Here is a 26,395-nt window from a genome sequence, read left to right as displayed (position 1 = left end):
TTGTTCTTTCTTTCCTTGAAACGTAGGCTGGTGTCTCCTATTTCCCTTATGCTACTCAAGCAGTAGTAGTGATGGTATATTTGGAGTATTTCGAGTAGAAGTTTGCAGTTATCTAATCTGCAGCTTGAGAGAAGTAATATATGTTATTCAGGAGTATAGAGAGTTGTTCTGTTATTATATTATTGAAAGTGCATTTTTTGGTAAAGGGGATCCTTAGCCAATAATCAAATAAGAGAAGCTGCACATCATTAGGAAAACAGTAAAGGATCAGACTAATGACTCTTAGGGCCTCATTTGCTCTCCAGTTAATTAAACAGACAACACAGATGCTGCTGCTGTTAATAATATCATTCAATTACTGTGCTGCTAAGTGTTATGGTCCCTAGGAAACCATTACCCAGTGTTGATTGAGAAGGGGAACTGTGAAGGGCTACTTAGGGGACAATAAACCATGTCTCTGTTGAAAAGGGGGCTGAAAGCAGTGTTTACTGGAGACACTGGGTACTCTAGTACAAGTAGGTGCAAGGTTGTTTGAGGTGATGGTGGAGCTGAAGGACTAAGCTGAAAAGCTGTGCTCCTACCCCAGGTGTGTTAATGAGGTTTGGAGCAGCCAGTCGGGGATCAATGGGAGGCATTTTTATGAAGGGGCTGGGGAGGAAGGCTCTTCGCTTGTGGAAAGAAGAGTGTCTGTGTGTACAGCAGCTGGGACATGGATGGTGAATAAAAGGGAATTGGAAAGGGAACCGAATGTGTCTCAACACCCCAGAGTACACTAAGCATCTCTGTGAGAAGGACGGGGGATATCATAAAAGCCTCATTGAGCAGTGCAGGTAATAGATTCACTTGTCTGGTATTTCCACTCCCCTAGTTTGAAGGTGAGTGTAAAATCCAAGGCTAGCAGTAGGAGACCTCATCTCAGCCCTTGGGACTTTATCAAACTTGGCTTTCTCTTCCAGGCATTGCAGTGACAGGGACTATCGAGCTGAAGCACAGCACAGCGCAGTCCCAGGTGGCTCCTATTCATGACACGAGCCTGCTTCCCCCGGCTCCTGGGAGTGTGATGCACAGGGGTGCGAGAGGGCAGAGGATGTGTTGAAAGGAAAAGTGGAGCTTCCCCCAAGTCCTGATATCTCTGCACCATTTCCTCTGTCCCAGTCCACTGGGTATGCCTCGTTTTTCCCACAAGGGCCAGAGTGTGCTAGGTTATTTTTTCTCTTTTTTCCTTTTCTCTCCTTTTCTTTATGTTTGCTTGTGCAAAAGGAGCTTTGCTAATGTTTATCTATAGTGTGATAGCAGCTGGAGACCCTGACCGGGCATGTAGGGGGACTTGTACGCTGTGACGCTCAAGCTGGCAGGTAACAACAGTCTGGGGTTAATGGTCTGTGTACTTGGTACTTTTGGCTGTTCTCTGGTCCCCGGGAAATGCCTTGGGTCGTGGTCATAATAGCTTAAGTAATATGAAGAAATGTGTTGGAAAATGCTTGGCAGTAGCTCTGTGTAAGAAAACCTCTCCTGCATGGCTGCACTGACATTTTGAGTACAATGCCAGAGGAGTTTGCTTCTGTATCAGGCTACTTCTTTGCAGATTCTCAGGGTAAGCGAGGGAATATGAGGGTCTGGGGTGCTAATACTCCATGTGTTCAGTATTACAACTCCGCGGTGTTGGGGGCTGCACTGCCACGTGGTGACATCATGCTGCTTTATAACTGGGTTTGCTAGTTGCAAAAGAATCCTTTACTGGCCTCCCCTGGAGTGCTATGCCAAGATCAGAGTTTCAGTTTGCATGTTAAAGGCTAAAAAGATGTGTATTTGTGCATGGACTTTGCCGTGATACAAAATGATTCAACCCCGAGCAGGTAAGAAGGGAATTATATTCACTTCTGAAAGATACTTTGGGGAAAGCGGTTCATTTTCTTTAAAGCTCAATTAAAAAAACAACAACTTGCATGTTTTTTTACCCAAACTTGTGTTCATTCATTCAGGTTCTCCTTTGTCACTCTCTTAATATACTATGCCAAAATAATTTCAAATGCCTTTATTCCCACGGTCAACTGTGCTCCCACTCAATTAATGTCTGAGCACCTCAAATCCAGAACGCAGGGACTGTTCTGGCCCCTGGGACTCAGGGTGACCCAGCAATTAGCATCTCTTTGCTTTTCTGTCATGAGCAAGGTATGGACTTGGGAACACACTGGAATCTGAGACCTGAGCATGCACCAGCGTCTTGCCAGCCCTTGGGCTGGAAGGGGGACACGAAAGACTGGGGCCAAACCAGATCTGGTGCCAGCGGCTGGACCTGCTCAGGCTGGGACCGTCCCCATGTTTTCAGCAGCTCCAGCTCCCCGGGGCTATGTAGCACCTCATTCTGGAGAGTGGGAAGGTGTCTCGGTGGCCAAGACACTGCACATTTCTTGGCCCGAGACAGTGGCCAGGGACAGTGCAGTGTAAGACTGGATCTCTCAGGATGTTTCCTAGCGTCGTGGCAAGCTCGGGCAGAGGAAAGTTTAAACAGGCAGATACAATAAAGTAGTAGGAAAGAAAATGTGGACTCAGTTCTGTGCTTAAAACATGGAAAACTGGGAGTAATGTCAATTAGGGGAATTAAATGCAAGAACAGCCCAGGCTCTTGTGATCACCACTGCTAAGAAAGGAGATTTATTGTGAATGAAATCATTCTCCAGGGTGCTTCGGTGTAAGCAAAGCATCTCTTTTCCGTACAGTTTGTCTCTGCTAGCACTGACCTGCTGGAAGGCAGCTCCGGATCTCCGGATGCTGGACGGGGATCAGCCTTGCAAGGCAGGGACCTGCTGCTACGCTCGCCCGGGTTGATGAGAGGCTGGAGGGGGCTGGGGTGGCACGGGTGAGTGGGGCTGGGTCCCTGCTCTGAGTCCGGGGAGACAGAAACCTTTCCAGGATACAATTTTCTTTGAGTTTCAGCTCTCCCAGCCTCCTGCGAAGGGGCTGGCAGCCTACACCCCCAAAAGACATTCACCTCCTGTATTGTCAGGGGTGCTTGGTGACCATGCAAACCTTCCCAGTGCTCCCACTTTACTTCTTGGAGGTATCAGCTACAGACCCCTCCTTTACTGCGGATGTATTCATGACTTCCTAGCTGGCTTTTATCACTGGCACCCCACTTCTGTCCCAGGAAAGGAAATACTAATTAAGATCGGCCCCTCTGTGAGCAGCTCCACTGTGCTTGCAGGGATGGGACCTCTCTCCAGCAGGGCTTTGGCACCTCTGCCAGTTGCCCTGGCACCTGCCTGCATCCACAGCGGGCTGAGATCTGGGCATCTCTGTCCCTGCCTTTGCTGCTTCTTACTCTGACTTTTCTTCGCTTACCAGTTATTGTACTAAAAGCTTCTCTTGCTTATAAACTGCCACAGACATCTTTTTAAAAACAGTGATGAAACACAGCCATGAACTCTTTTCTGGGCCAGGCTTCTCCCATCCCACACGATGTGTTGACATTTCTTATTTAATCCTTCAGCATCCCTCATTTTCATGAGGGATTCCCTGTGGGGCATATTAATTAATCTCACTGGAGTGCAACAAGAAACACACCTGCAAATTTATTTTTGCTTTATTTATTTATTTATTCCTGACATAGGGATATTTGTTTTCTACATTTGAGGACACGAGGAGTTGTTCAGAACTTGTTACCAGTTCTCTATCCCAATTACTGGTCTCTTATCTCAACTTTGCCTGATCATTAACCTCCTTTCTGCTGAAAGTGGAAGCAACGTATTCTTCCAATGGATGGCTCATCCTACCCTTGTTCCCTAGCTGTCTTCTTTCCTTACACTCATTTTAAATGTTCCTGTCAATTCTTCCCTTGCAATATGTATTACTGTTATCTTGCAGTAAGTTGCAAGATCTGTTGCAATAAGCATTACTGTAATCTAATCCTGGTGTTCTCTGTGCATTTGTCATGGAGAAATCTCAAGGTGCTTTTTTAATCATCCCTGCGTTCTTCATACTGAGTGATCCAGTTACGAATCTTTTTAATTTTTCACCATTGTGCTTCGGAAATTAAGGACTTGGATACCTGCTTTTGCTTATCATTCTTTTTAATTTAAACAGTAATAGCGAACAATTGATCAAACAATTTTCCGTGGCGTCTTCACTGTTGATGTAAACCAAGTATAGAATAAAATTGCTTTTTGCCGGCTCTGATGCTGTTTCGGGGGGCGGGGGGGGGGGGGGTGGAAATCTACTGCCTATTGCATCCTGAAAGGACTGAAGTATTGCTAGTAAAGTAATTCTCCACTTGCCATCTAGAAAATTGAAAAAATTACACATTTCCCAGTATTACTTATCTAATAATTTCCCAGAGATCTCATCATGTGTGAATCCAATGGCAGAGATCTGTAACAGCTTCCCAGAAAATGAGTTGTGTTCAGATGGATCCTGTCATATACGTGATCTCATTTTTTAAATCCTTATGAGCTACCGTGTTATTCACCTGTGCTGCAGTTTGGCCATTAAAGCTTTTATTTCTTTCACAGATCATATTCCCCAGTACTGTGTACTGATCATATCACGTTCCTGTTATCACAAAAATACTCTGTTTCGCATCTGGAACCAGGAGTTCTTGTTCTTCTGAGCACTGACGTTGCCTATCTACCATTTTCCATGGGCAAGTCCTTCTCACTTTCTATTTTTCTCTCTCCTTTATCTTTCTTCATATCCTCCTTTTTCTTTTTCACCTCTCCACTCTGCTCATTTCATCTCTTTTTCATACCCTTTCGCATCTCATTTTGCTCTTCTCCCCCCTCTCTCTTTTCCCTTTTTCCTTTCTCAGTGTGAAATAGCTCCCATGTCCTTATAAATCCATTTGCGCTTCTCTCCCTGCTTTAGGTTAGCTTGCAAAAGAGTCACAGGGAACTGCCTTTAAAGGCATTTAAGATGTGCTTAGTCTATAAAACACAGAGCACGCTCAAATACAGTGAATTTGTCTCTGCTAATGTCCCGGTACATCAGCAAGAGTTAAAATGAGTGCACGCTGGATTACCCAAAGCCCTGCACGCAATGATACTTGTTATCTCTGTTGGCCGTGTTTACCTATTTTGCTTGTGTTCCCAAATCCTCATGATTTTTACACAGAGCTGCCCACTCTGGGCTACAAGTGGAGGAAGGAGAGGATGAGTCCAGCCTGGGAAATGGGGGAGAGGGTGTAAGAGCTGAGAAATGATGATGAGAGGGACACAAGAAGAGGCTGGGAGTTATTGAGGTAATGAGAAGGTAAAGTTAAGAATGTTTGGGGGGAACTGTGTTTGTCAGGATGGGATAAGAAGGGCCATTTGGGCACCTGAATAGTGCTGGAGATGGTACACTGGCCAAGACAAGCTCCAGATCTGTGCTGTATTGCATTTCTGCATGCGAGGGGAGGGAAGGAAAGTGGGCAGAAAACAAAGAGGAGCAGATGTATGAAGAGAAAGGCATGGGAGGGGACTGAGAGCTATAGCACGTACAGAGTGGACGGAAGGTGGAAGAGGGGCACCCCTGCGTATGTCTCTCATAGCAGGAAGCCACTGTTCTCCCCTCCCCAAGTTCCACTTGGTCTCTAGGGGATGCTGGCACCACCTTGATGTTGCCTGCCTGCTGCACCTTGCAAATGCTGCCTGACCGAGGCTTCAGCGCTGGATCCGCATCGGCAGCGCTGGCAACAGCACACAGTAACGGGGTCAGAAGCTGGCAAGCAGCTATCGTTAAAAAACAAAACAACAAAAAAAGTTTGTATACATAAGAAAAGGAAAATGAAGCAATGATGGGTTGGGCAATTAAGCTAAAAGCATTTGAGAGTGTAATCCAGCTCTCTCTATCAATAATTCAGGAGTCCAAGATCAGTTTAATTGATTGAACACCTTCCACAGTAGTCAGCCACTAATAAGACAAATGAAATGTCTTTTTTATTGTCAGATCTCCATCTCACATTTGCACAGGCAAAATCCTGCAGGGCTTTTAATTTGAGGAGCTCGGTATTTTTTCTCTTGATGGAGATAAATTGAGGGCCAGTGTCTGTTTTTAAACAGCAGTAAATTAAGGCAGTCTGCTCCTCTGGCTGCGGATGGGTGGAGAAACGTAAAACTTGTGTGGGTCGTCAAAAGTTGAAGCTAGTTCCCAGAGGACGCGTTATCACTGTGTAATGATTTGAATGCCTGGGATGCCTGGCCTTGACAGACTCCAAAAGACTATAGATCTTATCCTAAAGCCAGTGTCTCTTACCTCCCTTCCTCTAAAGAAGCAGCACATTAGGATCCTTGATTTCCTAATAGTGGTATCAGTGCTTACCTTTTAACAAGGCAAAGAGGTTTAAAAGGGGCTGGAGAAATGTTTAACTTTTCCAATTCATGTCAGCAAACCACATCACAGGTTGGGGGCGGGGGAGTGGTGGGTTGAAACTGTTCTGTGTTTTATAGCTTTCTTCCAAAGTCATGCCAAATGCAGTGATTTGGAGGACCTCCGTGATGACAAAGTAGGGCATGCTCAGCAAATTCAATTTTGTTTCCTTTGGGCCGTATCCCTGAGTGAGGGGGAGACTGGCTCAGCAGGATGGAGCTTGTGGACACCAGCTCCAGAGCATTGCTCGTGGCTAATCAAAAGCTGATTTGAAGAGGCGGTAAGGCTTGAGTTGCTACTGATGTATATACAAGTGCCTATCTGCACAGTGAAAATCTGCATGTAAGCAAGGCTTCTTTAAGCCCAGATACTCACCAGTTATGCTAACACATTATCTTTTACGCACAGAGGCTCTGGGACTGGATTTTTAGCCAACATAACTCAAAGTGGCTCCTCTGGGGCATTCTGCTGACTTACAGAAGCCGAAGATCTAGCCCTGGGGTGAGGGAGCAGCTCTGATTATGATGTGTGCGTGTGTGTTTAATTAGGAAAGACCGCAAGCTGTGTGCATGCTCCAGAGTCCCCGCCGAGTTAACCTTTTCGCTGGTGTTGGCCCAAGTTACCTTCTGAGCAGACCCAAAGTTTGGAGACCTGGTAGTGATTTTCCTAATCTGCTATTATTATGTGTGCTTCCCCACCGGTTTGGCTGGGGAGGGGGGAGGGAAGGAGGAAAAGTGCCTAAGAGGTTTTATTTTGCCTGTATTACCTCTGAAACATTACATAATGTGTTCAAACGTTTGATCTAACCAAGGAGTAGTTGTTTTACTTCCTAATCTAATAACTTCTTGATGTCTGTCTCCTCTTAGCTTTAGCTCTAGCTAGGCTGTGCAAATGCCATTTAATTGTGTTCTTGAGAAAACTAAAGGCCAGCAGCTTTGCCAAGCATGGCTAATTTTATAATGTACCACGCCAGAATTAATCTTGACTGCAAAGATAAGGCTGATGGTTTATAGTTGGCAATTATGGCCATCGAACAACTGTTGTATAGGGTGGTTATAGGCTATAAAGTTCTTTTAACTGTTGTGCATTGCCTAGGGAGGCAGGAGTTTGCCATAGTCAAGACAGAGGAGAATGAGGAAGGGGCAGATGGGAATGAAAGAAAGTGGGCAATAAAGGAGAGAAATAGGACCAAAAAAGGGGACAACAGTAAATGAAAACAAGTAGGGCGAAGGCATGAGAATGGCATGGGAGTGACATATACGTGGAGCAGGGGAAGAAGAGGAATGGATATGGCCAACAAGAAGGGAGAGGGTATGAAATACGAAGAAACTGATGGGAGAAATAGGCTAGTGAGTACAGATGTCTAAGATTTCAGTCTGGTCAAAAAAGATGTTTTGTTGTTTTTTTTTTTTTCATTTGAAGGATATTTTAAGCTTCTCTGTCTTTAGAACATGTACCGCCTATCTGCCTAGTAAGAAAAGCAATTTGGTTACCCAGTAGATGTGCTGATGCCTACTGGAGTCTTCTCCCTGGGACAGGTTCTTTCAAGCTGAGAGCTGATCAACTGCAGAGATAAATAAAACTGCCACGTTTATAATTCTGCTGCTGCTCCACAGCTAGGAAGTCGGGAAGTCTTCAGGACTCAGAATCAGCTTCAACCTCAGTGTGAACACTTGAAAAGCTCCATCCGATTGCTTATGGTTTTGCAAAGCAAATGAGACCCATCAGCAAATGAGATAGCAAGTCTGGAAGTAGAATTGTTACTTCTGAGACTTAAAAGCAACCAAGCAAGCAAATAAAAAATAGCTATTTTTCTGTATTGGGTTTACACAGCAAGGTTTTGGTAACCAGGAGCTGCAAGGGTGGCTTCTGTGAGAAGACACCAGAAACTGCCCCCATGTCAGACAGAGCCAGCTCCAGCCAGCTCCAGGATGGACCTGCTGCTGGCCAAAGCTGAGCCCATCAGCAATGCTGGTGGCATCTCTGTGATATATTTAAGAAAGGGTAAAAAGTGCTGTGCACAGAAGAGTGAGAATATGTGAGAGAAACAACCCTGCAGACACCAAGGTTGGGGCAGAAGGAGGCAGGAGCTGCTCCAGGTGCTGGAGCAGAGATTCCCTGGCAGCCCGTGGTGCAGCCCACGGTGAGGCAGGCTGTGACCCCAGCCCATGGAGGCTGGCAGTGGAGGAGATCCCCACCTGCAACCCATGGAGGGCCCCATGCTGGAGTACATGGATATGCCCTGGAGAAGGCTGCAGCCCTTGCATGCAGGAGTAGACTCCTGGCAGGAGCAGTGGCCCGTGGAGGGGAGCCCAGGCTGCAGCAGGTTTTCTGTCAGGGCTTGTGACCCATGGGGGACCCACACTGGAGCAGTCTGCTCCTGAAGAACTGCACCTGGTGGGAAGGACCCACGCTGGAGTGGTTTGTGAAGGACTGTATCCTGGGGAGGGACCTCATGCTGGAGCAGGGAGAGGGCGTGAGGAGGGAGTTGCAGGGATGAAGTGGTATGGACTGACCACAACTCCCATTCCTCATCCCCCTGTGCTGAATGGGGAGGGAAGGAGGAGATAGAAGAGTTGGGAATGATAGCGTGAAGTTGAGCCTGGGAATAAGGAAGGGGTGTTTGGAAGGGCTTTTTAGTTTTGCTTTCTTTCTCACTATCCTACTTTGTTACTAATTGGCAATAAATGAAATTAATTTTCCTAAAGTTGAGACTGTTTTGCCCATGATGGTAATTGTTGACCAATCTCTCGGTCCTTATCTTGAGCCCCAAGTTTTTCCATCCTACCTTTTCCCCCTGTCCTGTTTGATGGAGGTGTAGTGAGAGAGCGACTTGGTGGCCTACCAAGGTCAACCCACCCCGTGATTATATATATATATATATATATATATTTATATATGTATTGATTCCCAGAAATGTGCAGTTGAGGAAACGTCCACAAAACTGTGCTAAGATCCTTAGTGAGAGTCCAAAATTGAGCATGTGTCTGCAACTTCAATCCCAAACTAAGGAGTGTGAAATGATATCGCACTGGTTAGTGCAGTGAAGGATCATTATGTCTTATAGACAGGAACTCTCATGGACCCTCAGTAGTGCTGCTCCTTATTTATCTAAGCTTCAAAGCTTGTAAATGAAGCTGAAACTGAGACTTAAATCACTACAGGAATAGTTCTGAAGGGTGGTAGCCAGGGTTTTGTCCAAGGCGGTTTTAAATAACACATGAAGTGTTTTGTCACTTGGATTTCTGGAGCTACATTGTATGGAGGAGTTCAGAGATGAAATAAAATGGAAAACATCTGGTTATGGTATTAAAATAATATAGTAGGACAATGTTTTCCACCCAGCAAAAGAGAAATAGTGAGGAGTGGAGATTTGAAGTTTTGGTGAGTGGCTTCCCATTTCTTTGTACTCAGTTTGACTATTCCTGTTGGCTGGGAATAGAAAACTGAAGTGATGGATTGCTCTGATTATGCCTAGTCAGGTGCATTAAATGGTGTCTCACTCTACTGCCTTCTGCAATCTTGCTGCTCGATGTGCTTATCAGGGCTGATGTGGAAAAGGTAGATGTCTGTAAACAATAAAGAAATAAAAGAGGAGGTGAAAGATCTCAGACTAGTCTCAGCAAAAAGATTTGTTGGGAACTGGAAATGTATTGAGGAGATTAAGCCGAGCCACTTTTAGAATAACTAATTGGGATATGCCTGTCAGCTTCAAGACTCAGTAGTGCTCATGAACCCCATCCTGCTTTTCATGGGTCATTTTTTGGAAAGATGCTTGCAGTGTATGGAAAGTTTCTTTTTAGCATCCATCTGTTTAATGCTGACATGGAGCTCAGCTCAAATTCTTATCTCTAGTGAAACCATGGACTCGTGTGTACTTAGTGCTGTGAGTTTATACTCATCAAGAAAGATTACTCTGTTTTCATCACAGAATCACGGAATTGGCCAGGTTGGAAGGGACCCCTGGCGATCATCTAGTCCCACCCCCTGCTCAAGCAGGTACACCTAGAGCAGGTTGCACATGATTGTGTCCAGGTGGGTTTTTAATGTCTCCAGAGAAGGAGGCTCCACAGCCTCTCTGGGCAGCCTGTGCCAGGGCTCTGTCACCATCAAGGGAAAGAGGTTTTTCCTCAGACTCAGATGGAACTACCTGTGTTTCAGTTTGTGCCCGTTGCCCCTTGTCCTGTCGCTGGGCACCACTGAAAAGAGCCTGGACCCATCTTCTTGACAGCCACGCTTCAGATATTTGTAGACATTGGTAAGATTCCCCTCTCAGTCTTCTCCAGGCTGAACAGTGTGAGACAAAATAAGATCTCATGGATTTTTAGCACTGTGGCCCAAAGACAGGTAGGTTTGGGATGCAGTACTTTTTTTCATGTTTTGTATCAGTGCTGTATACAAGATCTGTCTAAAATTGCATTAGATACTGTTTGAAGTCTGTACTAATGGAGCATTGAATTTCTGTGGTTCTGTATCCAAATTTGGGTTGTAGACGTACAAGAAAATTGAGTTCAAGCTGCAAAGGTGCAAAATGCTATGAAAGGGAAACTGTCTTAATGCAACAGACAAGGAGTGACTGGTTTATTCGTCCTAGGAAATAAAACCAGGCTGGTGAGGTATGGCTGATCTCTACTGGGAGCAGGGAAGACAAACTGGGATGATTGTTGTTTGAGCTAAAGACTTTATTTTTATGAGAATGAACAGACCATGAACAAGTTTGGATTGAGAATAGGAAGACTTTTAGCTGTAAGAGCAGAGTTTAGGGTCAGCCTTACAGCTTGATTAGTGGAGATGGAAGCCCTAACTGAGGTGGACCTCCATCTTTTTAGGAAGGAGATTTTCACTGAATGTGCACTCCAGTTCTGGGTTTAATATCTCTTAATCTCAAGTTCCTAAAACACCTGACTTAACATGGACAATTTCTGCTGGCTGGAACAGCATTCCGCAAGAAACACTTCTGGTTCCATCTTGGTGTGGAAAGGTGCCAACCATCTTTATGCTCCTAGTGTGTGCTTACTTTGAAATACAAGTTGCTATCAGAAAAAAAAGGATGAGGAAAGTGCCAACCCAGTGGGTTAGACCGGTCTAGCTCCAGCGGTGTAATTACCCTGATACTGCAATTTCAGCAACTCCTCCTGTATACAGCTCTGAACAATGTTGCAAAACTTTGACATTCACATTTTAGCTCAGCTCTTCTGTCTTCAAAATGCAAGGATAAATGGACCTCGAAGTCAGTACTGGCTCAGTGGAAACTGAACAGGACAGTAGAGTTAGGCAATATATTTCCATTAACTTTCTTGGTTTCAACTTCCAAAAATGCTTTCTCAATCAGAACTGAACTCCTTCCTTCACAGCAGCTTTGGCTGAATTATTTCAGTTTTTCAAAGACAATGGACAGAACATGCTTAAAATTTGTAAAGGAAAATTGAGAAATCTCTTTTTGCTTGTATTTTCAAGCATAAGCCTGTTTTGGGAAAAAGAGCACATTGGTAAAATAAAGACAATCCAAAGCATTTGAGCAAAATGCTTTTCTTTTTTTTTTTTTTCTTTTCATTTTTTAATGAAGTGCATGTACCCCTTTGATGAAATCTATCTATAAATCCAGTTGAATCACTGCTCAGTCTATATGTGATGTAATGGGGGAAATTATGATGGACTGCACTTGCTTGGGCTTAGATCACTGAGGCCAGGTTTCAGGTAATAAAGCTGCTGCAAAATTAGAGTGTCTGCAGGGAAAATAGCCTTGGCCAAAACTGCAGCCAGCCACAGTCAGATGTGTTTGGGAGTGCTTTTCTTTAAAGAAGAGTATGATAAATACTGTAACTGATGTAAAGAAGTCTATGATTGCAAAGGTCTAGAAGCAGGAAAACTTGTATCCATCCTTATCATGGTCATGAAGGGACAGAGAATGAGAAGCAAAGAAGAGGGAAGTGTGGCTCCTCCACACTTGATGTTCACCTGCCGAGACAGAGACTACCCTGGAAGAAGCTCTTTTGTATCTGTATAATTTTGTCTAGATCAGAGCTTGTACCACTTTATCTGCATTAGTAAAAATCGTGTCTCCTAACTGGTTTGCTGGCATGTTTTACCAGATGGGACAGAAGTTGAGCACAGTGGGAATTGCTAACCCTTCCCCCTATTAGCTGGGGAAGCCCTGGTTTCTCAAACAGCAGAGGAGAATCTGCTCAAAATGCCATGTGTCTATTAGTATTTTCTAAAAGTTTGAAATATATATATTATTTTTTTTCTTCCACATGGGAACAATCTGCAGTAGATACAGCACAAAATAAAACCAGATATGTGAGCAAACTCATGGCAAGTTGTCTGTGCTTTTCTGTCTCTTAGTTGCATAGAGAGGAGAGTCACAGAGGCAAAATGCAATTGCTTCAGTGGAAACACAGCTGAACCGTGTCCTTTAATGTCACCCCGTGTCTCTCGCCGGATGTGCTGTGTTTTACCAGACCAGCTTGGACAGCTTTTGATGTCACACTGACTTGCAAACAACTCTGTGGACTGCAGTGTATAATGACATCACAGGTTCAGAGGATGGTTACTGCGTCATTAATGATCTGAGCCACTTTGCTGCATGCTGGCCTTTGGTAACGTTTCTTGAGCAGGGTTTTTTGTTGAGATCCTGGCAGTGTCAGACTGAGAGCTGTCTCAGGCATTCAGCAGGTCTGAGAGCAGAATCCTGTTAACCCTGTGAAGGCTCAGGCCTGATGGAGTTTTAATTTGAAAAGAACTAACCCTTCAAACAAAGAGAAGTCAGAAATGTCTCATGCCCCTTTTCTGTCATCACAGTGTAGTGAAGGAAGAAGAAACCCGTTCATTTTTGGCCTCTGTTAGGACGTGGGCCCCTACACTTCTTCCTGATGTATTTTTCCCTGATCCATTTAGGTGCTGTTTGGATCATCCTGCCAGCTTTGCAGGTGGTGAGCCCTTCATCTTGCCCCCTCATGGAGAGGTCTCAGATCATTGCCAATAAACTGGGAGCAACCAAAATTAATTACAGAAAACAATCAAAATTGCCCAAGAAGGCCATTTATAGAGGGGACTGAGGAAAAACAGTGCTTACTGCAGTCACATATTTGCAGTAGAAGGAGCCTTTAGGATGTAAAGAAGTGAAATATCAGGAAAAGTTTTTTATATGATGAGGACATAATGTTAAGGTGATGACCAGTCAGACCTATGTACCCAAAGAGGATATTTTGCACTCCAGGGAACTGGTAACCTGCTGCCGTGGTCCTGCATCTGCAAGGATTGTGTACAACTCTAGCAAAGATCCTAGAAGTTTCTGAAGAGCAAGAGGCATCTCAAACAAACGAAATAAAATTGATCACATAAGTTGCTGCTTCTTAAGAGACATTTAAAAACTGAATCTTAGGTTTATGCTGTAAAACACCCATTTTCTTCCTTGCTGCAGGACTCTGCCCCAAAGAGCTCTGTTTATAGCTAATGTTGACTAAGGGGTGAAGCTGTGACTATCTCCAAGATGTGTAAAGGACCAAGTAATGATGGAGTGAAAGGGGATGTGTTGGATTAAGGGCTATAAAAGAACATTTGTGATAAAAGGCAACAGGAAAATACAAGTTGTGTGTCAAAGAAACCCTTCCTAATAGCTGGATCTGCTACTCAAGGGAATAATTTCCTAAGGGACAGAGCAGAAACCCTGTTATTTCAATCATTTAAACAAAACTGGACAAAGCCCTGGAGAATATATTGTAGGGAACAATCATATGCCGGCCCCTGGGAATGGATAACATGACCTGATAAGTCTTTTCCTAGTGGCTGCTGTGATTCGCTTCAGATTGAGAACTTGTTCTGGGCATGATTTGTCTTGGGACTAGATGTGATGTGAGCCTCAGGTCAATCCCCTGACTGTTTCAGAGAACAAAACGGAGAGGAGGAAGGGGAGGAAAGGCGTGCAGGAGCAGTCAGAAAGAGGGAGTGGGAAAATGTTGACTCAGAAGTGCTACAGGGCTTGGTGCAGTCAGGTGTCTCAGTGCCAAAGAGATATAAAACACAGTGTGGTCCAGATGCAGAGGTTTTAACGTTGAGCTGGTGGTGTGCAGGCTCCAGAAGACCTGATCGTTTGGTGCTTACCACAAAGCTTCCAAGATGTATGAACCCAAAGAGTGACAGTCAACCTGCTTGTCCTTGGACTTCGGATGTGTTTTTTTCTTGCAGTTACAAGAATCCAGCTTGATGGCTGATCTGTCTTGCTGCATCCCTGTGATGCACACAGGCCCTCCTGGTGATGTGCCTGGCTGCCAATTTGTACTGCTGTTGATTTCTTCAGATAGGTGGCCAAGGTCAGCTGTAGTCCAGGGAACTGTCAACTACTGCCCAGCTGGAAAGCCAGAACAGAGGGGCTGTTGGTTTCAGGAGGAGTTGGGAAATGGTATACTAGAAACACAGCCCAAATTGCTGCTGCTTTCAAAGCTAGTCTCCTCATAGTGCTGGGGTGGAACATCTTCCCTCTTCCCAGCCTCTTTTCTGAAGCAGAGGAAGTCTCAGAGATGAGTAGAGATAATGTTTCTGTCTCTGGACAAGATTAACTGGCAAGTGTTGGCATCCTTGCTTTCCTGGGGGGTGATACACCAGGTGGCACTTACCTTGGATGCTCTGTCATCTTCTTTAAAATAATTGCCAGTGATCACAGACTTCTCTTACCCAAGCTGCAAAAGTAGAGGCCAAGTTCAACAAGAGGAGGTCAGAGAGAATCAGGTCTTCTGTGTCATATAGATGAGCAGGAAGATTATCAGTGGTTTCATGAGGCCATTTGAAAATTTCCACTCTCCCTCATTTACTTTTTTAGTAAAACCCTTTCTAGTGTAATTTTTACACAGAAAAAAATGGAAAAGGTTCACATGCAAAAGAAAAAAACCCAACACAAACAAATGCAGAACTCAAATATATTTTTTTTTTAAAACAACATTTTTCAGGTTTTGCCTTTTGCTAGAAACAAGTAGTTTCTTGAGAAGCAGCAGCAGCAGTCAAGCCTGTTTTTCTGTGAACTCCAAAACATCCCCCAGTTCTCTTGAACCTTGATCTGCCTCCTCATCCTCACAGGCAGATAAGTATTCCATGAAGGGCTGTCTTGTAATACGAGTTATCTTATTCCTGCAGTTCTCTCCCATGCCTCTGCGTGCCACCCCACCTTGCAGGACCCCCAGATCCTGTTTCTTTCCTGTAACTGGCCAGAGGAAGAGCTGATCACATTGCAGCTGAGTCTGCTCGCTGTGTGTGGTGAGTTTTGGGCCCTTTTCTGTGAATTCACAGGTTGGCCAGATGGCAAGGCCAGCAAAACAGATTGCTATCAAGTTCGCATTACAGCTTCTTCTAAGTGGTGGAAATTGGTGAACAACTTCAAAGCTATTGGCGAGGAAAGACAGATAGGCAGAGATATAGATATAGGTGGCTCATTCTTATCAAGAAATGAGAATAAACCCAGAACTAATTCAAAAAAGAAAAGTTTCTTATGGCTTGGTTAAAACTTGTAAACCTGTTCCTCCATGTGGGAACCCAGTGGGTATCTGAAAGGGCCCTGCTCCTCCATGTGGGAACCCAGTGGGTATCTGAAAGGGCCAAATGTTGTGACCAAATCTGTACTTTAACGTTAGAAGCAATAGCTCTCAAAATGGGGGAACTGTGTCCCATTGGGGTGTAAATTCAGGAGGAAAAGGTCTTTTTGAGGGAAAGCAGAGAAGCTCCCAGGTCTCTTTGGCAGTGGAGAGGGTGAAAACTGCAGGGCACTCACCCCTGATGGTACGTGACTGTATAAGTAGCACTTCCAGCTACTCTGCCCCAATGAATTGAATCAGTTTGTCCCCTCACCATCCCAGGTAGGCATCTAACAAGACACATGACAGGCCATCCCTTGTACATGCTGGTGGTGAAGTCCAGGCAGGGATGGAGGAGGAAAGCCCAAATCTAAGCAGTCTGAGAACCTCTGAAACAGTTCTCCAACACATCCCATGGAGGTGACCTTACTGACAGCCTTACTGGGACACATTATTTTCCTTGATCATCTAAGAACCCAAAGGAAGTCTCCTCAAGAGAGGCAACTTCTTGCAGGGAACATCTGACCATATTGCATGTGATCTCCAGATGAAACCAGCCAAACCTAAGTCCTACCCTGAATCAGAAATAAGCGTGGCAGTGCATGGCTGTGTTTCACTAAATTGGATCCCTATAATTTAAGGTAGTATGAGAAACATGCTGTCTTCCCAAGCTACACCCACAAGAGGACTACCCAGAAGGCTGTTGCAGCTGATGGCCTCAGTTCTTGCTTTATCATGGCTTAAGCATTCAGGGCTGTGTTCTTCAGCAGTTACCGAAGCACAGTTGATACAGTACTTTTCTTATGGTTGCATCTTCCAACGGGATATGGTTTAGCAACATCTGATAATGGTCAAGGGTGGGTATTTATGCCAACAGGCAGTTTGGGCAACACAAAGCAGTCACCATGCTGGTATTTACTGCAACTTGGTGTGGCTGGAAGAGAAACTACAGGAAAAAATTGCTATCAGTAGTGCTCCAAACTGGGAGGTTCAGGTTTCATAAGGCGGGAGGTAATGTGGGATGGCTGCAGACCAGGCCAATGAAGGGAGTGAGGAAATGTGGCAGAGGGGTGAGTGGCACAGGAGTTGGCATCATGCTGGCTTGGCGGTAGTTATCAGTCTTATCAGTCATTGTGGATGAGTTCTTCAGGTCTGCTTCTGGGCTGTCACGCACTGCATTTGCTGACAGGCAGTACATTCAGCGTGCCTGGTGAGCTTCAGAGATTGTGGCAGTGGGGGTAATTTCCAGGGCTGAGGCACCCATCTGTCCTGACTCACGGTGCATCTGCAAGACGAGCTTTGGCTGCATCCTCACGAGTGGATCACAGAGAGAAGCTGTTTCTTCTCCCCCTCGTTTCCCTGCTGCACACCGCTTCTGCATATGTGTGTGCCTGCCTATCCGATCAGAGCTGCTTTTGAAGCTGTTTTCCATGAACATCTTGAAAGTTTTGTTCCAAGATCAATGAGAAAAAATGACTGTGGGGAGAATAAAGTGAGGGAGGCCTGCTGAATCCTTGCTGCCCAGGATAGGAAGCAGCGAGTGTAATTTCCAGGGTGACACAGCCTTATCTCTGCAGTCAGGACATGGAAGCAATCATAACAGACCAGGGATGAGCCGGTGTGAGAGGCTGTGCTGACCTTCAGAGCTGAGGTTGCACCTGTGGTTGGCACATTCTTCTTCCTCTCACATGATGTCCCTGTCTTCACAACACAGGATGACATCTTCTCATATTGCTGTGTGTTCCCGTAGGGAGCCATGTGTCACATGTGGACCTGACATTAGAGACTGTCTTTTGACCATGGAAGGGGAGGATGTCTTTGAGGATGAAAGGGGAAGCTGTGCAAACCTCAGAGAGATTATTCAGTTGATGTGCTGCAGGGACATCATCATCAGTGAAAGAAAAAGAGATCCTGGAGATGTCTGGGGAGAAAGGCAGCAGGATTCAGGGAAAGCCCAGACATGTAGGACAGAGAAGAGGGAGCAGTCAGCAGTGCTTGTGTGCCAGGAGACTGGTGTAGTTACATGGCAGCGTTCATGCAGGTAAAGCAGCATCCATGATGTGCTCTCAAATGTCCTTCACAGGATAATGCCTTTGTCCTGGTAAACAAGTTACTACCAGTTATTTAGATGAACTGTCTCCCTGATCCCTACCGAAACCTCTTTCGTCTGCACTGTGAAGGCCATGTTGTTTCTTCTCCCTGCTGAAAGCAGGAGCAGCAAATCCAGGGAGAGCCAGCCTGTTTTTTGTGGCAGTTTCTCTGATGTAGATGAACCTCTGAAGTGTGTGACATCAGGAAGATGTTTTAATCTGAATTATGCTTGCCCATAACAGGTGCCGTTATCCTCTTTTCATTATCTCACAGCCAGGGCTGCTGCCAGCATGAGTAAGAAAGGTTTGAATTGCAGGGATGGAGTAGTTCATTTCTTTCCGGAGGCTGTTGTCAGAGATGACCAGGCCCAAATGTCCATCACGGGGATGAATGATGTGTAGATGAATGAGGGAAGAAGCCTACTTCTGAGAGAAATAAAGTGTCCCTCATGAATAACGCAGTCTTGCTTCAAGATTCAAGACATCTAAAACCTGTTGTACATTGAATGTGAATGAGGCTTTGCTGCTCTGCAGCTACACACTGGCCTGAACGTGACCTATAAATAACTTGCCACTGCCACATTTAACTGTTCTTTTTGAACAATGGCCATATATTTGGCCTGTTACCAATGCACATCTAGAGACAAACCTCTCCCAATCTCTGACAGAGCCCAGTGTAGAAAAACACCTTTTGCTTTACACCACGCGGGCTCCATCTGTGCTACTAAGTAGAGCAGGACCTATGTTTTCTAAGACATGGAGATCAGCAGAGATGGCATGGAGGATGCCAGTAACAGCTAAACACATGTACCACCCCAGAGTGGTGCTTAGCTGCAGTCGTCCCTGGCCAGTGTTAACCTCCATGGGTGGACCAGGCATGGACTTTGCCTGGGACAGTGCTGGTTGCTCCAGGGTAAGGCCAGGATGGGATCTGTGATAATGATTTAAGAGTGTGGACAATCATGAGTTGGTGCTGGAATCCATCCCTTGTCCCAGTTCAGTTTGCTAGAGTAAGTATTACCTTGTAGTACTTGGGGTGGTTACTATGTAGATGCCACACACTGAAAGTATTCAGCATTTTTTCCCATAATGTTTTATTTTTGGTATGGATTTACTTAGTCTGGGCAGTCTGCTTCATTGCAATAGCATGAAGTTGTTTATTGAGACCTTTTTTGCCCCAGAAGCAAAGTGTTATTCAAGAGAATTTGTATTGGAGGACAAGACAGACGTTATGGGCCTGTCTATACCCTGCAGCTGAGCGTGGTGCAAAGATCACTGATGTAGATCTGAGCAAGCTGGTCTGTCCGCATGAGGCTATACAATGCCAGAGAAACTTGCTGGGGGCCTGAATGCAGGCACAGCATTTTTGTTGATAAAATAAAATGTCTATAAAATCATGAGTGACACACAGAAGAACAGGGCATGATTGTTCCTGGTCTTTTCTATAGAGGAGGTGGGGACATCAGATGATAGTAATGGGAAAGAAGTGAAGAAGCAATGGTGATTTTTTTAAAGAACAGATGGTTGCTCTGTGGACCTTCTTGCCACAGGATATTGCAGGTGCTAAAAGTTTATACACTTTCAAGGGACAATGCTCAAGCTCGTGGAAGAGAAATCCATTGTGTGTTACTAAAACCCCTGACACCATATCTGACTTTGGAAATCCCTGAGCTCCAAATGATGAAGCTGGGTACATGAATACTTGCAGGAAATGTCACATTTAATTATACTATTCCTATACTCTTCCTCAGCTGTCTGCTTGTGGTTGCTGTTGGATTCCAGGTAGCTGTGCCCTGTGTTCCGCGGCACGCTATGGTTGTGGCCTTGTACCCCAGCAAAATGTCCCCTTAGAAGTGAGAGAAAGCTATTTGGGTTCTCCTCCTGAATGGATCTCACATAGATGGTAATGAGGAGTTTCTGTGTTTCATCTGAAAGGCACCATGGAAAAACAAGCTTTGAAAGAGGCTGAATGTGTTTTCTCCAGAATTTCATAGCTACTTTCTGGCAAATAAGAACATAGTATTCCCTTCTTTTCTAGAATTGCATATAGTTGCACATGTTCTTTGAGAGTTTTCACTGGAGAATGGACAAATCCTGGAAAAATCAAAGGCAGAGAGGACATGAGTACTTACTTGGTGTCAGCCCTTACAGTCTGACCCTTTGCCTTCCTTGCCTACACCTTCCTGCAGTTCTGCTTGATGTCTGTAGCCCAGCGCTTCAATAACTGGGAGGAGACCTTTTTGCAGTGCATTGGTGCTCTGCAGTCCAGAATTGGAGTAACATTCTGAGACATGACATTTCCTCATGCCAAACTATTCTTGGTGCCAACCCAGATGAGCTCTGTCTTGAAAGGCTAAGCAGCTGGGAGGTATTATGAGAGAGAGAGACAGAGAGAGGGAGAGAGAGAGAGAGAGAGTACTAATGACGTAACTTCCAATCAAGGTGAAAGTTATTTAGACTGTCCTTGATCATTCAAATTACATCTTATTAAATATCAGACAAACCTGCTTGCTGTGGTCATGTTTCTGTATTGTGGGACCTCAGCAAACTGGTTAGTATACTAGAGTAGCATAGGTAGTATTTACCTAGGTGTGGTCTATTGTAAAGCTCCATCTATACCTTTCTCACTATTATCTCAGTCCCATGGCTTGTTAGGGGATGCATTTGCTTTGCTTAATTTTAAGGTCTTCTGTTTGATCTTTCTTCTTCACCACAGAAGAGAAATACCAACGTCATGCCTAACCTTTCTCTTTAAACCTTGTGTTTCTTATGGCTTACATGGAGTCATCTCTTCATATGGTAAAGGGCAGTGGCATTCATGTGGAGAAAGTTTGGCTGAATTTTGGTAGCTGAAATCTGCCACCAAGGCAATTCTTTCGGCTTCTGCCTTTCCTTGGTAAAGGTAAAACCCAACACTTGGAGACTAACCGTATGCACTGCAGAGGGCTGTTTCCTGGCATTAATGATCCTCTGCATCCCGATTGCTCTGGCAATTACTGACCTCCTCATTTTTCCTGGAGGCGGTCTCTGATGTTAAGGAGATAGTAGTTTGTTTTAAATTTGAGATATACTGAATTTCAGAGAACATGCACTGCTGGAGTTTGCTTTTTTTGCATTGCTCTCTGTATTGCTGGACAGATTCTGTAATGCTAAAGTAACAGAGAGTTGAGTCTTTCTTTGGTGTATTCTGAAACCTCTCAGAGTATTGAAGGCAATGACTAAGGTGCCAATTCCTTAAAGCCATACTGTACTGGAGAAATGTATGACTCTGATCCCCTATGCATGAATCTACTTGTAAAGTCTTATTCCAGCTTCATGAATAAAATCCTTTCTTTACCCCAGCTTCAAGGTGAAAACATGGTAAAAACCATTTATCCGATATCGTGGGAAGTAAGTATGATGGGGGCAGAACAGAATTCAGGATTTCTGGATGTTCTATATACTAATGTGAATTGGAAAGAAATTAAAGCCTGCTGGTCTCTGTGCTTTCCTATCTGTAAAACAGGGATATGGATGTATTTCTATCTTATGGGAGAGCTGTGAGTCCCAAGATAGTTACAAAGTCTGTGGCAAATCTTAAAAAATCAATTGCGAGATACTGTGTAAGCATGTAATATTAATGTTTTATAATTTCCCTAAACTGTCTCCAGTCAGTAAAGTGGATATCTTTAGTGAGAGGGATATAGTGATATCAAAAGAAATCTTTTTTCACCCCAACCATTTCCTTTAGAACCTGAAGTGAAAGTTGTTTCCACCAGCTGCCGTCTCTGCAACCATCTGGAAAATCACATTTTCTGAAGCTTTCGTTCTCTTTATCAGCTGTAACTAAAGCTATAAAATGGAAAGATGTCCCTGGTTTAATTAACACCCCTGTAGTTCAAAAGCTGATCTTAGTAATGAGAGGCAATTATAGCCTTTATTGAAGGACAGTCAGGTGGAACAAACCCATCATCAATCTATTGAAGATACTTCCCTTTCCAGGTAATTTGGAAACTGCTTTTTATGATGAACAGGCTGGCTGGCCCAGTGCAACAGGTGAATCTCTGTTTGTTTTGTAACCTGGAAAGAACTTCCTATTTTGAGTTATGTGCTTCTTTTGTAAACTGTTTTTGACATCCCATCCATCTGCCAACAGCTAGCAGCTGAGCTAAGGAAGTACCTGTTGCTTTTTGGAGGGCATTCTTGCTGGTTTTCTCATTTTAGTTTCCTTGTCCACTGTTGCTTTTCATGTTGAAGGTTGCCTGGTGTTCCTATTTTTGATCTAGCAATACTGCAGACTCTGGTGCACCCACATTCTGAGGGCTATGAAGAATTCTACACCTCAAAAATTATTTGGTAGAGCTAGATAAGGTCCAGAGAAGGAGATTGAAATGATCAAGGGAATGTGATTTCTCTTATATGAGCTAAAAAGGCTGTGGCTCCGATTCAGACAGGAGGAAACTGAGAGCAGAGATAAAGCTGAGTTTAGCTGAAGTCGCGAAGGTGGTAGATATGGTCAATGTAGAACTTTAATACCAGAGCTAAGCAGCACTAGCTGAAACAAGGAGATTGCTTGAAATTATGAAGTACCTTTCACCACAGCAGATAGTGAACTTCTGGAATCTGTTGCCAAAGGAGGCTGAGGAGGTGGGCAGTGTGAACAGTTTAAAAAAAAGGTAGTAGGCAAATTCAGAGCAGCAGGTCCATGACCTGAGTCCAAAGGTGATGGGCAGGGCTGAGGAAGTAGGAGGGGAATGGTCCTGCCTCAGTCAGGTCTCAGGTGCTGTCCAGCCTCCAGCTTCTGATCTGTAAAAGCATGGGTCTGCTGTACACCCCATGTTTCATCTGCCAGCCCCCTATGGATATCCTGGTATCTCAGGAGTCTCCTCAGGAGAACGATGCCAGGTGCCTCTTTCTGGAAAGCTGATTTAAACCTTTGGTGTCTACAATGCAGGCACCTACACTGGAGCTAGTCACTAAGGGCAGAGCTCTACTCATGATCAAGGTGCCTGCATTTGGCTGTTTGCATGTAGTTGTCCCTTGTGCAGTAGGTGTCTAAATTCTTCTGCTGCCAAGAGACATCTGGGCAGTCTAATGAGGACCTAACGAATACACTCAGTGGAAGAGCCAGTACTGTTGTTTCATCTTGTCATAAGGTAGACTTGGGTTGGTCAGTTAAATAACTCACTACTGCCTGGTCTCATTAAATCTTTGTCAACTATAATGGGCGCTTGGACACCTAGCACACATGTAGATACCACAATTTAGGTATATTCATCTCGAGCTGAGAGTTCTGTCCCAAGATTGCTATTCAGTGACTAAGGGGAGTCTAGATAGCGGTACCCACATGGTCAATGCACACCACGGCCAGGTGAGTCCCAGCCATCCTATTTTGGAGACTTTGGTACTGTCACTTAGAATCTCGGCTGCAAGAAATGTTTATTTTTCAAGCAGTGTGATGTGAAAAAGTGACATTTCAGATAATTTTTTTCAAATTTTCAAAATAAACCCTCCCCCCTTATGGTTTGACTTAGAATAAAGTCTTAACCATGATTTTACCGTCTGTAAACTATGCTGTGAAACATGCTACATCCTCTGTCCTCGGTTAGTTTAACATCCTGATGAAATTGCCTTTGCCAGACTAGCTGTAAAAGCTGTAAAACTATAAAACAAGCTGGTAAGTTGCTTATTCGTCAATAATTAAAGATGGAGCAAGCGTTAAATCCCCAAAGTCCTGTGGTGTTCCAGCAGTGAGTGGCTTTCATAGGGTCTCTAGGAAAAAGGTTTTTTCAGTATGGAAGAGTTTGAAAAGGAATTTCTTTGGTTGGTGGGCCTGTGGTTGTTAACTCCATGCTGCCGGCAGACACAGAATTTGGATGCCACCAGCATACTCTGGTTTTGGGACAGGGCAACACCAACTCCTGTGAAAAATACTGTGGAAAAGTCCACCTATTTTCAAAGTTCCCACTACTGCATGTGATGCAGGATGGACGTGAAATTTCTGTAGCGAACGAACGTGATACAATCTCCTTTAGGAGACTGCACAGTTATTTGAAGTAGGATGGATTGCCCATTCTTTCATCTTTCCCTCCCCTGTGTGTACCCTTTGTTGTCATGTCCTATTTGCTTCAGGTCCGGGACATGAGTGAGAAGATAAAACGACTTGTCTGATTGCAATGTTCCTGTAGCTTTGGATCTGGCTGCAGCATCAGTCTCTGCGATACACGTGGCTTGTGTGAAGCAGAAGCTGTGGTCGTCACCTGCCTTGCTGACTGTCCTGTCTTTTCCTTCCCCCCACCAGGTTATGGACATGCTGCCCCAGGGACGGACGCGGGGAAGGCCTTTTGCATGTTCTACGCAGTCCTGGGGATCCCACTGACACTCGTCATGTTCCAGAGCTTGGGCGAGCGGATGAACACCTTTGTCAAGTACCTCTTGAAACGCATCAAAAAGTGCTGTGGGATGAGGAGCACTGAGGTCTCCATGGAAAACATGGTCACTGTGGGTTTCTTCTCCTGCATGGGAACACTCTGCATTGGAGCAGCAGCCTTTTCCCAGTATGAGGAATGGAGCTTTTTCCATGCTTACTATTACTGCTTTATAACATTGACTACGATAGGGTTTGGAGACTATGTGGCCCTGCAGACCAAAGGGGCCCTTCAGAAGAAGCCTCTCTACGTGGCTTTTAGCTTTATGTACATTCTAGTGGGGTTGACAGTCATCGGGGCATTTCTAAATCTGGTTGTTCTCAGGTTCTTAACCATGAACAGCGAGGACGAGAGGCGGGATGCCGAGGAACGGGCATCCCTGGCAGGGAACCGCAACAGCATGATTATCCACATCCAAGAGGACTCCCAGCATGGTCGGCCACGGTACAAGGCCGAAGTAACAGACCTTCAGTCAGTTTGTTCCTGCATGTGTTACAGGTCCCACGAGTACACCAGCCGGGTGGTGTCCCACCAAAATTCGTTCAGCTCAAAGCTGAACCCCCAGTACTTTCACTCCATCTCTTACAAGATAGAGGAGATCTCGCCAAGCACATTGAAAAACAGCCTTTTCCCATCTCCTGTCAGCTCCATCTCACCTGGGTTGCACAGCTTTACAGATAACCACAGGCTGATGAAAAGGCGAAAGTCCATTTAAAGGGATTTGTCTTCTTTGCTTTCCTTGTTTTCCCCAGTTCTTTTCCATTGTTTTGGGTTTTTTGTTCCTTGAGTGAGACGGAGCGAGGCCAAAGGGAGCAACGAAAGCCAGTCCTCCTCTGAGACTCAGCTTTTGAGCATGACGCATGGATTATTACTGTTCCAGCAAAGTATGCCTTACATTACCCCCTCGGTGGATGTCAGAGGATTCAAGGTGACGTGAAGTGGGTACCAAATCCAAAGTTGCACACACAGCTGGGAGCCTTCATGTGCCACTGGCACTCCTGACCTAATAAACTATTTTCCTCACGAGCAGGTTGCAGCATGCGTGTGTGCTTGCGTGCGTGTCGGGTGCGTGTGCGTGTGGGTGCGCGTGCAATTCCACAACTAGTGCCATGTGACAAAAATTAAAGCATCAGGTATTATTTTTTTTTTCCCTTGAAGCAATTGTGTTGAGCCTGCTTTTAACTTTTAGATTGCTTCCAAACGGAACGGGGAGGGTGGGAGGGGAGCCAGTTTTGTTTTTTGCCAAAACAAGCATGCGCCATAAGCAGTCAATATACCAGGTGTATCATGATAAATTTTTTAATGCTAGATTTTAGATTGTACTAACATTTAAAAAAGGCAGGAAAAGATGGATCATTTTAGCTTGCCAGTTCAAAATTTAAAAAACAAAAAATAAAATAAAGCATGCACTTTGTAAAACTGGTATGCATAATAAAAACACAAGAAAAAATAGCAATGGAATTAATAATCAAAAGCAAGTTATCCTATTGATTTAACTATATTTACTTTTATCATTTTCAACTGTTCCAACAATTTACAAGTGGGATTTTTAAGAGAAATTGGGACAATTGTTGGAATTACAGAGTGTATTTTGTTATTTTTATTTTATTTATAAAATTATTATTATTATTATTATTATTTATTATTATTATTATTATTATTATTATTATTATTATTATTATTATTATTATTATTATTAATTTGTGCAGCAATTACCTGCATGAATAGGAATTATATTTTTTGGAATGCTTGGATTAGGATGGGTATAAATAGGTGGATGTATATTTTTTCTTATATAATAGTGACAGGGCATTCCTTGTTTTAAATAAAAAAATAAAGATGATTGTCTCTAAATGCTTTTGATTTGTAAATAATGGAAAGCCTTTGTTGGTCTCAGGAAGAATTCAAGGGACAGTATCTTGTGTTTGGCTCACTGGGAACTTGTGAGATTAGCTGTGATACTGCTTTTTTGCCAGGCAGAAAGGCAAAATGG

The 26,395-nt window shown here is 44.3% G+C and overlaps 1 protein-coding gene across 1 annotated transcript in view; it reads left to right on the top strand.

Moving 5' to 3' along the window:
* Positions 1-25,597, top strand: part of KCNK9 (potassium two pore domain channel subfamily K member 9) — an 85,528-nt gene extending 59,931 nt beyond the window's left edge. The window contains 1 exon segment of the mRNA XM_005432448.3: positions 24,276-25,597. Coding sequence (XP_005432505.2) covers positions 24,276-25,117 — 842 coding nt within the window. The 3' untranslated portion in view covers positions 25,118-25,597.
* Positions 25,598-26,395: the final 798 nt, after the last annotated feature.

This window comes from Falco cherrug, chromosome 3, assembly GCF_023634085.1.
Source record: "Falco cherrug isolate bFalChe1 chromosome 3, bFalChe1.pri, whole genome shotgun sequence".
NCBI lineage: Eukaryota > Metazoa > Chordata > Aves > Falconiformes > Falconidae > Falco > Falco cherrug.
The sequence above is the reverse complement of the archived record's forward strand: the minus strand, read 5'-3'. Positions and strand labels throughout refer to the sequence as shown.